Below are 11,544 nucleotides of genomic sequence, written 5' to 3'. Positions count from 1 at the left end.
CTTGCCCCCGGCTTCCGCTCGCCAGTTTCAAAGAGCGCTCGGCTGACTCCGCTGTGTTTATTGATACAAGAATGGGGTTCCCTGGACAGTCAGGGGTGCAGGGCCCCGGAAATCTCAGAGTCCCAGGGCCGGAAGGAAGGACGGTCCTCTCCATTCTCTCATTTTACAGATGACGTGGCCGAGGCTTACAAAGGTTCGGGGGCAGGTCTGGGTCTGAGCCAGGCTGGGGAGGTCAAAGGGCCCCGTGGTCCGAGCTCAGCGCCACGGCGCGCTGTGCCAGGAAGACCTTGTTCCGCGCCTCCTGAGATAAAGGGTGAAGAGAGGTGGAGGTGAGGCAGCTGCTCCCCGCCATGTCCTTGTCTCCGCTCCCCAGGACCCCTGCCCAGGGACCCGGCCTGGCTCACCTTCTCCACCTGCCGTTTGAGCTCCGAGATGAGGCCTCCATAGGAGTTGGCCAGGGCCAGGGTATAGGCCATCAGGATGCTGGGGGCGACAAGAATCAGAGCCACTCCCTGAAGGCTCTTAGAATAGCTTCAATGTGTGGGTCTCCCGCCCTTCCTTCAGACCCAGGAGTTTGTGGCTCCACCCCCTCCTCCCTTGTTCAGGAGTTTGGGCCCCCCTCCAGCTCCCCCTCTTCACCTGGACGCAGGCAGCGGGGCGCCCCGATCACACACATTCAAACTGAGAAAAACCGAGAGTCCGGGCCCCTCACCTGGAGATCAGCAGAAGGGGCACAGCAAAAGCTTGGGTCCCCAGGAAGAAGAGGAAGTCCTGCGTGATCTGAGGGAGTCTGGAAATCGACTCCGGGATCTGGTCCCAGATGAACAGATGCCCCCGGAATGGACCGCACAGCTTAGAGGGCGGGATCCTGCCGTCGGAGACAGGAAGAGTTCGAGGATGGCCGAGAGTCGGGTTCCCGGGTGAAGGCGGAGGGGGTCAGGGAGGCAGGCGCCTGCCTCCCACACTCACAGAAAGATGCTGTAAAGCACAGGGATGGCGGAGATGGCCAGCCCCAGGAGGAGGACCATGGGGAAGAAGAAGTTCGCCGTGGAGGCCCGGAAGGTGCGGGAGGCCGGGGAGCAGGTGGAGAAGAGGGTGAGCTGACAAGGGAAGAAGGGGGTCTGAGGCACCGGCGTCTGAACTCTCTAGTTTGTCTGTTTTCCCCACCCAGGAGTCCTGGTGCCTGGCCCCTCCTCACTCAGGATCCAGGAGTTGGGTCCCCTCTTCCCTAAGACCTAAACGTTGGGGTGCCCTAGACCCCCTCCTTCTCCCACATCTGGGAATCAGTCCTGCAGACACACCCCTCCTCTGTCAGGATCCAGGAGTCTGGGACCTTAGCATCCTCCTCCTAGGACCCAGTCACATCCCTCCGTCCCTTCCCCCCCCCCCTTCCTCCCCATCTCCAACTCCAGGCGGGTGCCCCCCACCCGCCCCTCACCTTCTTCAGGTAGAAGAGCAGCAGGAACTTGGCCGTGTTGAGCAGGGGCAGTAGAGGGCAGAAAAAACTCCCCACCCAGACCACTGTCTGCGCGTAGATGAGCCCCAGCACCTCGTCGGGCACCTGGAATTCCTGGGTCCCCAGCCGACCCAGCGGCCCGGGACACAGACCACAGAGCAGCCTGAGGGGCGGGGCGGGGCGGAGTCAGAGGCGTGCCAGCTAGGGGTTTCCCCGCCTCCACCGTTGTGCTCACCAATCAGAAGTGAGCCTATCTGAGGGGCGGGGCCGTCAAGGTCCTGGAGGGGGTGTGTCCAGGGGGCGGGGCCAAAGGGAGTAACTACCTATCACGTGGAAAGGGGCGGGGTCTTCGGAGTTAGAGCAAAGAAAGGGAGCAGCCAGAGGCGGGACCGGAAAGGGGCGTGGCCTGTTCTAAAAGGGGGCGGGGCCACAGCGGGGGCGGGGCTCTCACTTCTGCGGGAACTGGATGAGCAGCATGATGGCCAGGCCAGTCAGCAGGTCAAAGATCAGGAGTTTGTACATCTCCTGCCCCAGCCGAGTCTCCCAGCACTAAGGGCGGAAGAAAGGGGTGAGGATGCCCACAGGACCCGGGCACCAAGCGTATGAGAGACTTCCTCCGGGGGCCTTCAGTTTTGGGGGGGCACCCGTACCCCAGGCCTCGAGCGACGACGTTCTGGCACCCCAGCCCCTCGTCCTCCCAAACCTGGGGTCCCAGCCCCTCGTCCTCCTCACCGGAAGTTCTTTGTAATTGTAGCCACAGGCTTTGCACTTTTCATCCTCTGCATCGCCTCCGCACGTGATCTGATTCCAGAGAGAAAAGAGCAGGACCAGCAGGGAAGCCAGGCGGAGAAACACGGTCCTGGCCGGGGAGAGGAGGGGGGGTCAGCCCGGGCCGAGTGCCGAACCCTCCTGCGCGGACAGGACTCCCCAGTCTCCCCGTTTTACAGATGAAGAAACGGAGGCTCGCCCTGGCCGGTTTGGCTCAGTGGATAGAGCGTCGGCCTGCGGACTGAAGGGTCCCGGGTTCGATACTGGTCAAGGGCACATGCCTGGGTTGCGGGCTCAATCCCTAGTGGGGGGGGGGGGTGCAGGAGGCAGCCGATCGATGATTCTCTCTCATCATTGATGTTTCTATCTTTCTCTCCCTCTTCCTTCCTCTCTGAAATCAATAAAAAAAATTAATTTTTTTTAAAAAGAGAGCTTTGGTGTAACCGGTTTGGCTCAGTGGATAGAGCGTCGGCCTGCGGACTAGAGGGTCCCAGGCTGGATTCAGGCCAAGGGCATGTACCTGGGTTGCGGGCACATCCCCAGTGGGGGGGCGTGCAGGAGGCAGCTGATCGATGCTTCTCTCTCATCGATGTTTCTAACTCTCTATCCCTCTCCCTCTCTGTAAAAAAATCAATAAAATATATTTTAAAAATTAATAAAAAAGAAACAGAGGCTCAGTGACAAGGAGCCGGGGTTGAACCCAGATCTCACTGCCTGGACCCCACCGGGGCGCCGGGACTTGCCCGCCCCCCGTCGCTCGCCCTCCGCCCCCCCCCCCCCCCCCCCCCCGACAGCCGCCCCCGCAGGCTGGAACCTGAGCAGGATTAGAACAATCTGGCGGCTCCGGGTGTAGCCCTCCAGCCGGGTGATGAGCTTGAACACGGGCGGCAGCACCAAGTTGACCCCGGAGATGAACATGGACGGCAGGTAATCCACCCCGAGCTGGAGCAGCTGCGTCCGGCTGACAAGGGGCAACTTCTGGGAGGGAAAGGGGGCCGCGAGGAGAGGCTGGGGTCCCGGAGGAGCCCCCACGCTGGAGGGGGTTCCCCGGCCTCTTCCTTCCGCACCCCAAAGTCTGAGCTCCAAACCCAAGCCGCCACCCTCCTCCCTAAGATCCCAGGCGTCATAGGCCTCAGTCCCCTCCGCCCTTGGAAATGTAGGTTCCAGGACCCCCCCCCCCCACCCCCCTCCCCGGACCCCTGCACACCTTCAGCTCCGTGGTGGACCCCGTAGCCCAGTAGACGCCGTAGAAGGCCGCCCCCAGGAGCGCCGCCACCAGCAGGTTGAGCAGCAGCCGCACCGCCCACACCCGGGCCTGCTGGCCCAGCGTCCGCACGGCCGCCTGGCGCCGCACCTGCGCCTCCTCCAGCTCCACCTGGACCGGGAGACAGTCCCCTGGGGCGCCGGCTCCCAGGCCCAGCCCGCGGCCCACAGCCCCGGCTCCACTACGAGGGAGGCAGCAACACCCTGCCCGGGACTGCTGTCACCTTGTCCTCAGCCTCTCCAGGGGGCAATTCATTTATTTTTAAAATATATTTTATTGATTTTTTTACAGAGAGGAAGGGAGAGGGATAGAGAGCTAGAAACATCGATGAGAGAGAAACATCGATCAGCTGCCTCCCGCACACTCCCTACTGGGGATGTGCCCGCAACCCAGGTACATGCCCTCGACCGGAATCGAACCCGGGACCCTTGAGTCCGCAGGCTGACGCTCTATCCACTGAGCCAAACCGGTTAGGGCGGTCAGGGCTATTTTTAAATATTTTTTTTTTTTATTGATTTCAGAGAGAGGGAGAGAGAAACATCACCGATGAGAGAGAATCATTGACCGGCTGCCTCCTGCACGCCCCACACTGGGGATCGAGCCTGCAACCCGGACACTTGCCCCAACCGGGAATCGAACCGTGACCTCCTGGTTCATAGGTTGACGCTCAACCGCTGAGCCGCACCTGCCCGGCTCCAGGTGACAATTTAGATCTCCTGGCCCCGCCCCCCGAGGCCACACCCAGTGCTCCCCCAGGTACAAGTTCCAGCTCAACTTCATCCAGCCATTCACGGCCACACCCTCCTCAGCTCTGAGCCCAGCAGCTCCAGGCCCCGTCTCTGTGCTACAGCGATCGCGTCCCCTTATCCTTTGACCTCTGGCTGCACCTCGGCCTCCTCAGATGCCATTCATTCCCCAAGGCCCGCCCCGTCCAGCATCTCTCCCCGAAGTCCCCTCGGGAGGCCCAGGCCCCGCCCTCCCCGGTCCCGGGTTGCAGACCCCGCCCCCGGAGCGCACCTGCAGCTCGAATCGGATGCGGCGTCTGCGCAGCTGCACGTGGACCTCCCCGCGGAGGCCGAAGTCCCAGGCGGAGAACACCCGGTGGCTGTAGCTGGTCAGGACGCCGGACTCGGCCAGCAGCGTCTGCTTCAGCCCCGACACCGAGCTGCGAGAGGGGAGGCCCGGGGGGCGGGGTCAGGGCCATCGGGGCAGGGGCCGAGGGACAGGGAAAATGCACCCCGAGCCGTGGCATTGGGCGAGCTGCCACCTGGTGGAGGAAGAGTGGAAGCCACCGGCCCAGAGAGAGTCCGAGGTCAGGCACCCAACAGGGATACCCAGACCTGGGAGCCTGAGATGCAGATGGGGACTGAGACCCCAAAGGGTCAGAGATTCACATAAAAGGACTCAATGAGGCCCGGCCGGTGTGGCTCAGTGGTTGAGCCTCGACCTATGAACCAGGAGGTCATGGTTTGATTCTGGTCAAGGACATATGCCGGGTTGCAGGCTCGATCCCCAAGTGGGGGAGGCGTGCAGGAGGCAGCTGATCAATGATATTCTCTCATCATTGATGTTTCTATCTCTCCTCCCCTCCTCTCTGAAGTCAATAAAAATATATTTTTTTAAAAAGCTGAAAATGGCCCTGGTTGGTTTGGCTCAGTGGCTAGAGCGTCAGCCTGTGGACTGAAGGGTCCCGCGTTTGATTCCTGGTCAAGGGCACATCCACGGGTTGTGGGATCGATCTCCAGTAGGGGGCGTGCAGGAGGCAGCCGATCAATGATTCTCTCTCATTATTGATGCTTCTATCCCACTCTTCTCCCTTCCTCTCTGAAATCAATAAAAAATATTTTTGAAAAAAGATGAAAATGTTTCCTACCTGGTCTTTACTCTATTTTAATAAAAAATAAAACAACAAACGAGCTGATCTCTCCTCTTTCATACCATCCCATCTGTTTTCTATGTATTACTGCTTTTTGTGTTTTTTTTAAAAGAGTAACTTTATTATTTTGTTGTTCTTATTGTTAATGCTCCCCCGAGGATATTTTTCCAATGATTTCTAGGGAGTGTGGAAGGGGAGGGGGAGAGAGAGAGAAACCTCGATGTGAGAGAGACACATCGATTGGTTGTCTCCCCCACGAGCCTGACCAGGGCCGGGGAGGTAGCCTGCAACCACGGTATGTGCCCTTGATCTGAATCGAACCCGGGACCCTTCAGTCCCCAGACTGACCCTCTCTATCCACTGAGCTGAACCGGCTAGGGCCGTTGGTTTGTTCTATGGTCTGTTTTGCCAACTGCCTAGAACAGCGCATGGCACACAGCAGCTGATCAGTATTTGTTGCAGGAATGAATGAATGAATGAATGAATGAAACAAACGACTACTATTGGTTTCTATTCAGCACTTCTCCCTTCCAGAAAAGCTGTAATTCATTTGCTTCCTTGTAAATAGCACCAACCCCACTAGCCACAGGGGGAGGGGGGACTTCCGTCTTCATCCCTGGCCCTGAGCACTTACGAAGCATTTTATTTATTTATTTTAATATATATTTTATTGATTTTTTTACAGAGAGCAAGGGAGAGGGATAGAGAGTTAGAAACACCCTACTGGGGATGCGCCTGCAACCAAGGTACATGCCCTTGACCGGAATCGAACCTGGGACCCTTGAGTCCGCAGGCGGACGCTCTCTCCACTGAGCCAAACCAGTCAGGGCTTACGAAGCATTTTAAACATGGATTTCAACTCAAACAGAGAGAGAGGGGTCCCAGAACGAGACTCAGGATTCCTGGGGCAGGGGCTCTACCACCCTCCCCACCCCTCCACCCCCACCCCCCGCCCGGGGTCTGCGTGGGGGTGTCACTCACCGGCGCAGGATCAGCAGCAGGGACAGGAGGCCGATGACGAAGGTGGAGCACAGGTAGGCGGTGGCCAGGCGCCGGCGGGGCGGGTAGAACCCGTAGAAGAGGGGGGACCATTCCAGAAAGCCCTGCGGAGGGAGGGGCGCAGCGGGGTCACCACGGGGCTGGTGGGCGGCCATCAGGGAGCTGGGCCTCCAGCTGGGCCGGCACTCACCGCTCCCGAGAGCAGGTTGAAGAGATGGGAGGGGAAGGAAACCAGGCCCTGGGGGTGGGGGTTGTAGGAGCCGCAGGGCGAGGAGGGGCCCGGGCCCGGGGGATCCGGGGGGCCGCCGTCCAGCCAGGTGGGCAGCAGCGTCATGCAGACTTTCAGCACCGAGGCCAGCACGTTGAGAAACAGCAGGAAGCGCAGCAGCAAGAAGTAGGACTCGGTGCCCGCACCAAACTGGCCTACAGGGGGCGGCAGGAGGCCCGGGTCCTTGCTGAGTCGGGATTCCGGGCCCTCCTCCCTCGGACCCAGGAGTCCAGGCCCCCAGCCCCTCCTCCTCCCTCAGACCCAGGAGTCCAGGCCCCCAGCCCCTCCACCCTCAGACCCAGGACCCAGGCCCCCAGCCCCTCCTCCCTCAGACCCAGGAGTCCAGGCCCCCAGCCCCTCCTCCCTCAGACCCAGGACCCAGGCCCCCAGCCCCTCCTCCCTCGGACCCAGGAGTCCAGGCCCCCAGCCCCTCCACCCTCAGACCCAGGACCCAGGCCCCCAGCCCCTCCTCCCTCAGACCCAGGACCCAGGCCCCCAGCCCCTCCTCCCTTGGACCCAGGAGTCCAGGCCCCCAGCCCCTCCACCCTCAGACCCAGGACCCAGGCCCCCAGCCCCTCCTCCCTCAGACCCAGGCCCCCAGCCCCTCCTCCCTCAGACCCAGGAGCCCAGGCCCCCAGCCCCTCCTCCCTCAGACCCAGGAGCCCAGGCCCCCAGCCCCTCCTCCCTCAGACCCAGGAGCCCAGACCCCCAGCCCCTCCTCCCTCAGACCCAGGAGTCAAGGTCCCCAGCCCCTCCTCCCTCAGACCCAGGAGTCCAGGCCCCCAGCCCCTCCTCCCTCAGACCCAGGAGCCCAGGCCCCCAGCCCTCCTCCCTCAGACCCTGGAGCCCAGGCCCCCAGCCCCTCCTCCCTCTGACCCGGGAGCCCAGGCCCCCAGCCCCTCCTCCCTCGGACCCAGGAGTCCAGGCCCCAGCCCCTCCTCCCTCAGACCCAGGAGTCCGGTCCCCAGCCCCTCTTCCCTCGGACCCAGGACCCCAGCCCAGCGCACCCCCGATCCTCTTCAGTGTCCACCCCCAGGGCTCCAGGGTGTGCAAGCCTTCTCGAATCTTCTCCTTGGCCCTCTGAAGCCGCAGGGCCCAGTTGGCCACCCTGGACCCGGACCCCTGAGCCATTTGGTCCCTGGCGTGGCGCTGCCTGGAAGGAAACAGAGTCAGAGACAGAAAAGGAAAGGGCCTGGCTGCCCCGGATGGAAACCACCCACCCGAGGCGGAGACGCCCCGACAGTGCGCTGTGGTGGCTCCTAACACGGACCCCACAGCAATTAAAGGAAACACGGGACGCTAAGCACGGGCAGCCGGCAGAACCCCAAGACTGCGGGCCTCTATTCACACAGTCCCAGAGCGAGCGGGGGACCCTGCCCTTCAGGGAAGCAGACCCTGCGGCCAGCTCTGCAGAAGCGCCAGGGGAGGTCACGTGTGCGTGGGAAAGGCATTCTCCTGGACAGGGGGGGTAGGGGAGGGACATGCGGGGTGCTTCAGGGGCTGCAATGCCTCTCCCCATGGGCGGGTTCCCCGGGGCTCTCACTATAGGAAAACTCTCTGAGTCTGTCCATCACCTTTCCTGCAGGCAAATCTCATCATAAAGTAAACATGCAAAACAAAACAAACACAGAAAGGAACAGAGAACGCCCTGGCCAGTGCGGCTCAGTTGGCTGGGCGGCGTCCGTGCACCAAGACTGCCTGTTTGATTCCTGGTCAGGGCACATGCCCGGGTTTTGGGCTAATCCCCAACAGGGGGTGTGCAGGAGGCAGGCGATCAATCTCTCCATTTCACATCGACGTTTCTCTCCCTCTCCCTCTCCCTTCCTCTCTCTCTAAAAATCAACTTTAAAAAAGAAACAGAGAGCCCAGCTGGCATAGCTCAGTGGTTGAGCCTTGACCTATGAACCAGGAGGCCATTGTTCGATTCCCAGTCAGGGCACATGTCTGGGCTGTAGGCTCGATCCGCAGTGTGGGACGTGCAGGAGACAGCTGATCCATGATTCTCTCTCATCATTGATGTTTGTCTCTCTCCCTCCCTCCCCCTTCCTCTCTGAAATCAATAAAAATATATTAAAAAAAAAAAGAATTATAGAAAGAAACAAGGGTCAGTTTCAAGAGCCACCCGAGTAGCCACACGGGCCCCATTCGTGGGTGCCCACCCCCCCCCCCCCCACATGTGTTTCTAATGCTTTTCTGTTGTGGACTTGACAACAGAAGCAGCTTCTTTTTCATAAATATATTTTGTTGATTTTTAAATATATTTTATTGATTTTTTACAGAGAGGAAGGGAGAGAGATAGAGAGTTAGAAACATCGATGAGAGAGAAACATGGATCAGCTGCCTCCTGCACACTCCCCACTGGGGATCTGCCCGCAACCCAGGTACATGCCCTTGACTAGAATCGAACCCGGGACCTTTCAGTCCACAGGCTGAGGCTCTATCCACTGAGCCAAACCGGTTTCGGCGAGAAGCAGCTTCTTCACTTTTCACCGGGCCCTGCAAGTCCCTGGAGGAGGGAGGGAGGAGAGAAAGGAGCAGAGAGAGACAGGACTGGAAGGACATAAGCAGAAGAAACACTAATCAGATTTCAGACACGGAGAGAAAGTGACGGTGGAGAGAGGCTCGGAGGGAGAGACCTGTGAGATTGGGCGCCCGGGCGGGAAAGGAGTGAGTGCTGAAGCCACAGGGAGAGGCAGCCTGGCGGCCCCAGAGGCAGAGACACAGACGGGGAAGAGGACCCCAGAGAGGCAGCTCTGAGAGGCAGGGCAGGATGGAGGCTCAGGCCTCACCTGTGTGCCCGTCGGGCCTGCATGGGCCAGGGCAGCTCCCGGGAAGGGCCAGGGTCCTGCAGCTCCTTCTGGGCGGCTTCTGCGAAGGCCTGGATGTTCCTCTCTTCATCCTCGTCCTCCTCCAGCGCGCCCCAGGGCAGCACCCCTGGGCCTCGGTACCGAAGGGTAGCAGCGCTGGGCAGTTCATTCAGCACCGAGGACAGCGTCGGGCCTGGGCAAGAAAGCAGGCGAGGGGAGAACCCAGGAGGCCAGGCCCCCAGCCCCTCCTCCCTCTGACCCAGGGGTCCAGGCCCCCAGTCCCTCCTCCCTCTGACCCAGGGGTCCAGGCCCCCAGCCTCCTCCCTCAGACCCAGGAGCCCAGGCCCCCAGTCCCTCCTCCTCCCTCAGACCCAGGAGCCCAGGCCCCCAGCCCCTCCTCCTCCCTTAGACCCAGGAGCCCAGGCCCCCAGTCCCTCCTCCCTCAGACCCAGGAGCCCAGGCCCCCAGCCCCTCCTCCTCCCTTAGACCCAGGAGTCCAGCCCCCAGCCCCTCCTCCCTCAGACCCAGGAGCCCAGGCCCCCAGCCCCTCCTCCTCCCTTAGACCCAGGAGTCCAGCCCCCAGCCCCTCCTCCCTCAGACCCAGGAGCCCAGGCCCCCAGCCCCTCCTCCTCCCTTAGACCCAGGAGTCCAGCCCCCAGCCCCTCCTCCCTCAGACCCAGGAGCCCAGGCCCCCAGCCCCTCCTCCTCCCTTAGACCCAGGAGTCCAGCCCCCAGCCCCTCCTCCCTCAAACCCAGGAGCCCAGGCCCCCAGCCCCTCCTCCTCCCTTAGACCCAGGAGTCCAGCCCCCAGCCCCTCCTCCCTCAGACCCAGGAGCCCAGGCCCAGCTCTCCTCTCAGACCCAGGAGCCCAGGCCCGCCGGCCTCCTCCTCCCTCAGACCCAGGAGCCCAGGCACCCAGCCCCTCCTCCCTCAGACCCAGGGGTCCAGGCCCCCAGCCCCTCCTCCCTCAGACCCAGGAGCCCAGGCCCAGCTCTCCTCTCAGACCCAGGAGCCCAGGCCCGCCGGCCTCCTCCTCCCTCAGACCCAGGAGCCCAGGCACCCAGCCCCTCCTCCCTCAGACCCAGGGGTCCAGGCCCCCAGCCCCTCCTCCCTCAGACCCAGGAGTCCAGGCCCCCAGCCCCTCATCCCTCAGACCCAGGAGTCCAGGCCCCCAGCCCCTCCTCCCTCAGACCCAGGAGCCCAGGCCCCCAGCCCCTCCTCCCTCAGACCCAGGAGCCCAGGCCCCCAGCCCCTCCTCCTCCCTTAGACCCAGGAGCCCAGGCCCCCAGTCCCTCCTCCCTCAGACCCAGGAGCCCAGGCCCCCAGCCCCTCCTCCTCCCTTAGACCCAGGAGCCCAGGCCCCCAGTCCCTCCTCCCTCAGACCCAGGAGCCCAGGCCCCCAGCCCCTCCTCCTCCCTTAGACCCAGGAGTCCAGCCCCCAGCCCCTCCTCCCTCAAACCCAGGAGCCCAGGCCCCCAGCCCCTCCTCCTCCCTTAGACCCAGGAGTCCAGACCCAGGAGCCCAGGCCCAGCTCTCCTCTCAGACCCAGGAGCCCAGGCCCGCCGGCCTCCTCCTCCCTCAGACCCAGGAGCCCAGGCACCCAGCCCCTCCTCCCTCAGACCCAGGAGTCCAGGCCCCCAGTCCCTCCTCCTCCCTCAGACCCAGGAGCCCAGGCCCCCAGCCCCTCCTCTCTCAGACCCAGCGCGCACCCTCCAGGCCCCGGGAGTTCACTCTTCAACTTCCTTTCCCCTTTTGATTATTTGGGCCCTGGCCCCTCCCACTCTTCAGATATTTGAGTCCAGCCCCTACCCCACACTCCTCCGCTGGGCCCTGGATTCCCAGCCTCGGATTCCCTTCCCCCCAGAAACCTGGGAAAGGAATGGACGCCCCTCCCACTCCTGCCCGCGGGACCTAGCTGTCCGGCCTCATCAGGGCCTCCCGCCCACCCGCGGGCCCAGGTGGCCCCCACCTGCTCTGGCCTCCCGGGGTGCCGGCCACCTCCCAGGGGGGTCCCAGCCCGGGGGCTCCCAGGCCGGGCTCTCCTCCATGGCCCCGAGCGGCTGCTTCCGTCCTTGGCGACCAGCGCGGCGGGCACCGCCCGGGAGG

The 11,544-nt window shown here is 62.4% G+C and overlaps 1 protein-coding gene across 1 annotated transcript; it reads right to left on the bottom strand.

Annotated features, from left to right (window-relative positions):
- Window positions 1–43: 43 nt before the first annotated feature.
- On the bottom strand, window positions 44–11,525 carry TMC4 (transmembrane channel like 4). The gene is made up of 15 exons (XM_070402329.1): window positions 11,408–11,525; window positions 9,421–9,631; window positions 7,639–7,784; window positions 6,554–6,786; window positions 6,346–6,467; window positions 4,506–4,653; window positions 3,432–3,599; window positions 3,039–3,202; window positions 2,189–2,315; window positions 1,908–2,005; window positions 1,439–1,619; window positions 970–1,100; window positions 713–868; window positions 405–483; window positions 44–301 (listed from the first exon to the last, which is right to left on the bottom strand). Exons 1-15 carry the CDS (start codon window positions 11,484–11,486, stop codon window positions 233–235), a joined length of 2,112 nt encoding a protein of 703 aa, XP_070258430.1. The 5' UTR covers window positions 11,487–11,525; the 3' UTR covers window positions 44–232.
- Window positions 11,526–11,544: the final 19 nt, after the last annotated feature.

Source organism: Myotis yumanensis, unplaced genomic scaffold (genome assembly GCF_028538775.1).
Source record: "Myotis yumanensis isolate MYYU_CA2020_CCGP unplaced genomic scaffold, mMyoYum1.0.hap1 SCAF_23, whole genome shotgun sequence".
Lineage (NCBI taxonomy): Eukaryota > Metazoa > Chordata > Mammalia > Chiroptera > Vespertilionidae > Myotis > Myotis yumanensis.
The sequence above is the reverse complement of the archived record's forward strand: the minus strand, read 5'-3'. Positions and strand labels throughout refer to the sequence as shown.

What these genes read in the sequence shown, in the direction of transcription:
- TMC4 (XM_070402329.1), bottom strand. Translation starts at nt 11,486, where the DNA reads ATGGAGGAGAGCCCGGCCTGGGAGCCCCCGGGCTGGGACCCCCCTGGG. An exon ending in CCCCTTCTGCTGATCTCCAG is followed by an intron (nt 484 to 712) that starts GTGAGGGGCCCG and finishes TGTCGCCCCCAG; the next exon opens with CATCCTGATGGCCTATACCC. An exon ending in TCAAACGGCAGGTGGAGAAG is followed by an intron (nt 302 to 404) that starts GTGAGCCAGGCC and finishes CCTTTATCTCAG; the next exon opens with GAGGCGCGGAACAAGGTCTT.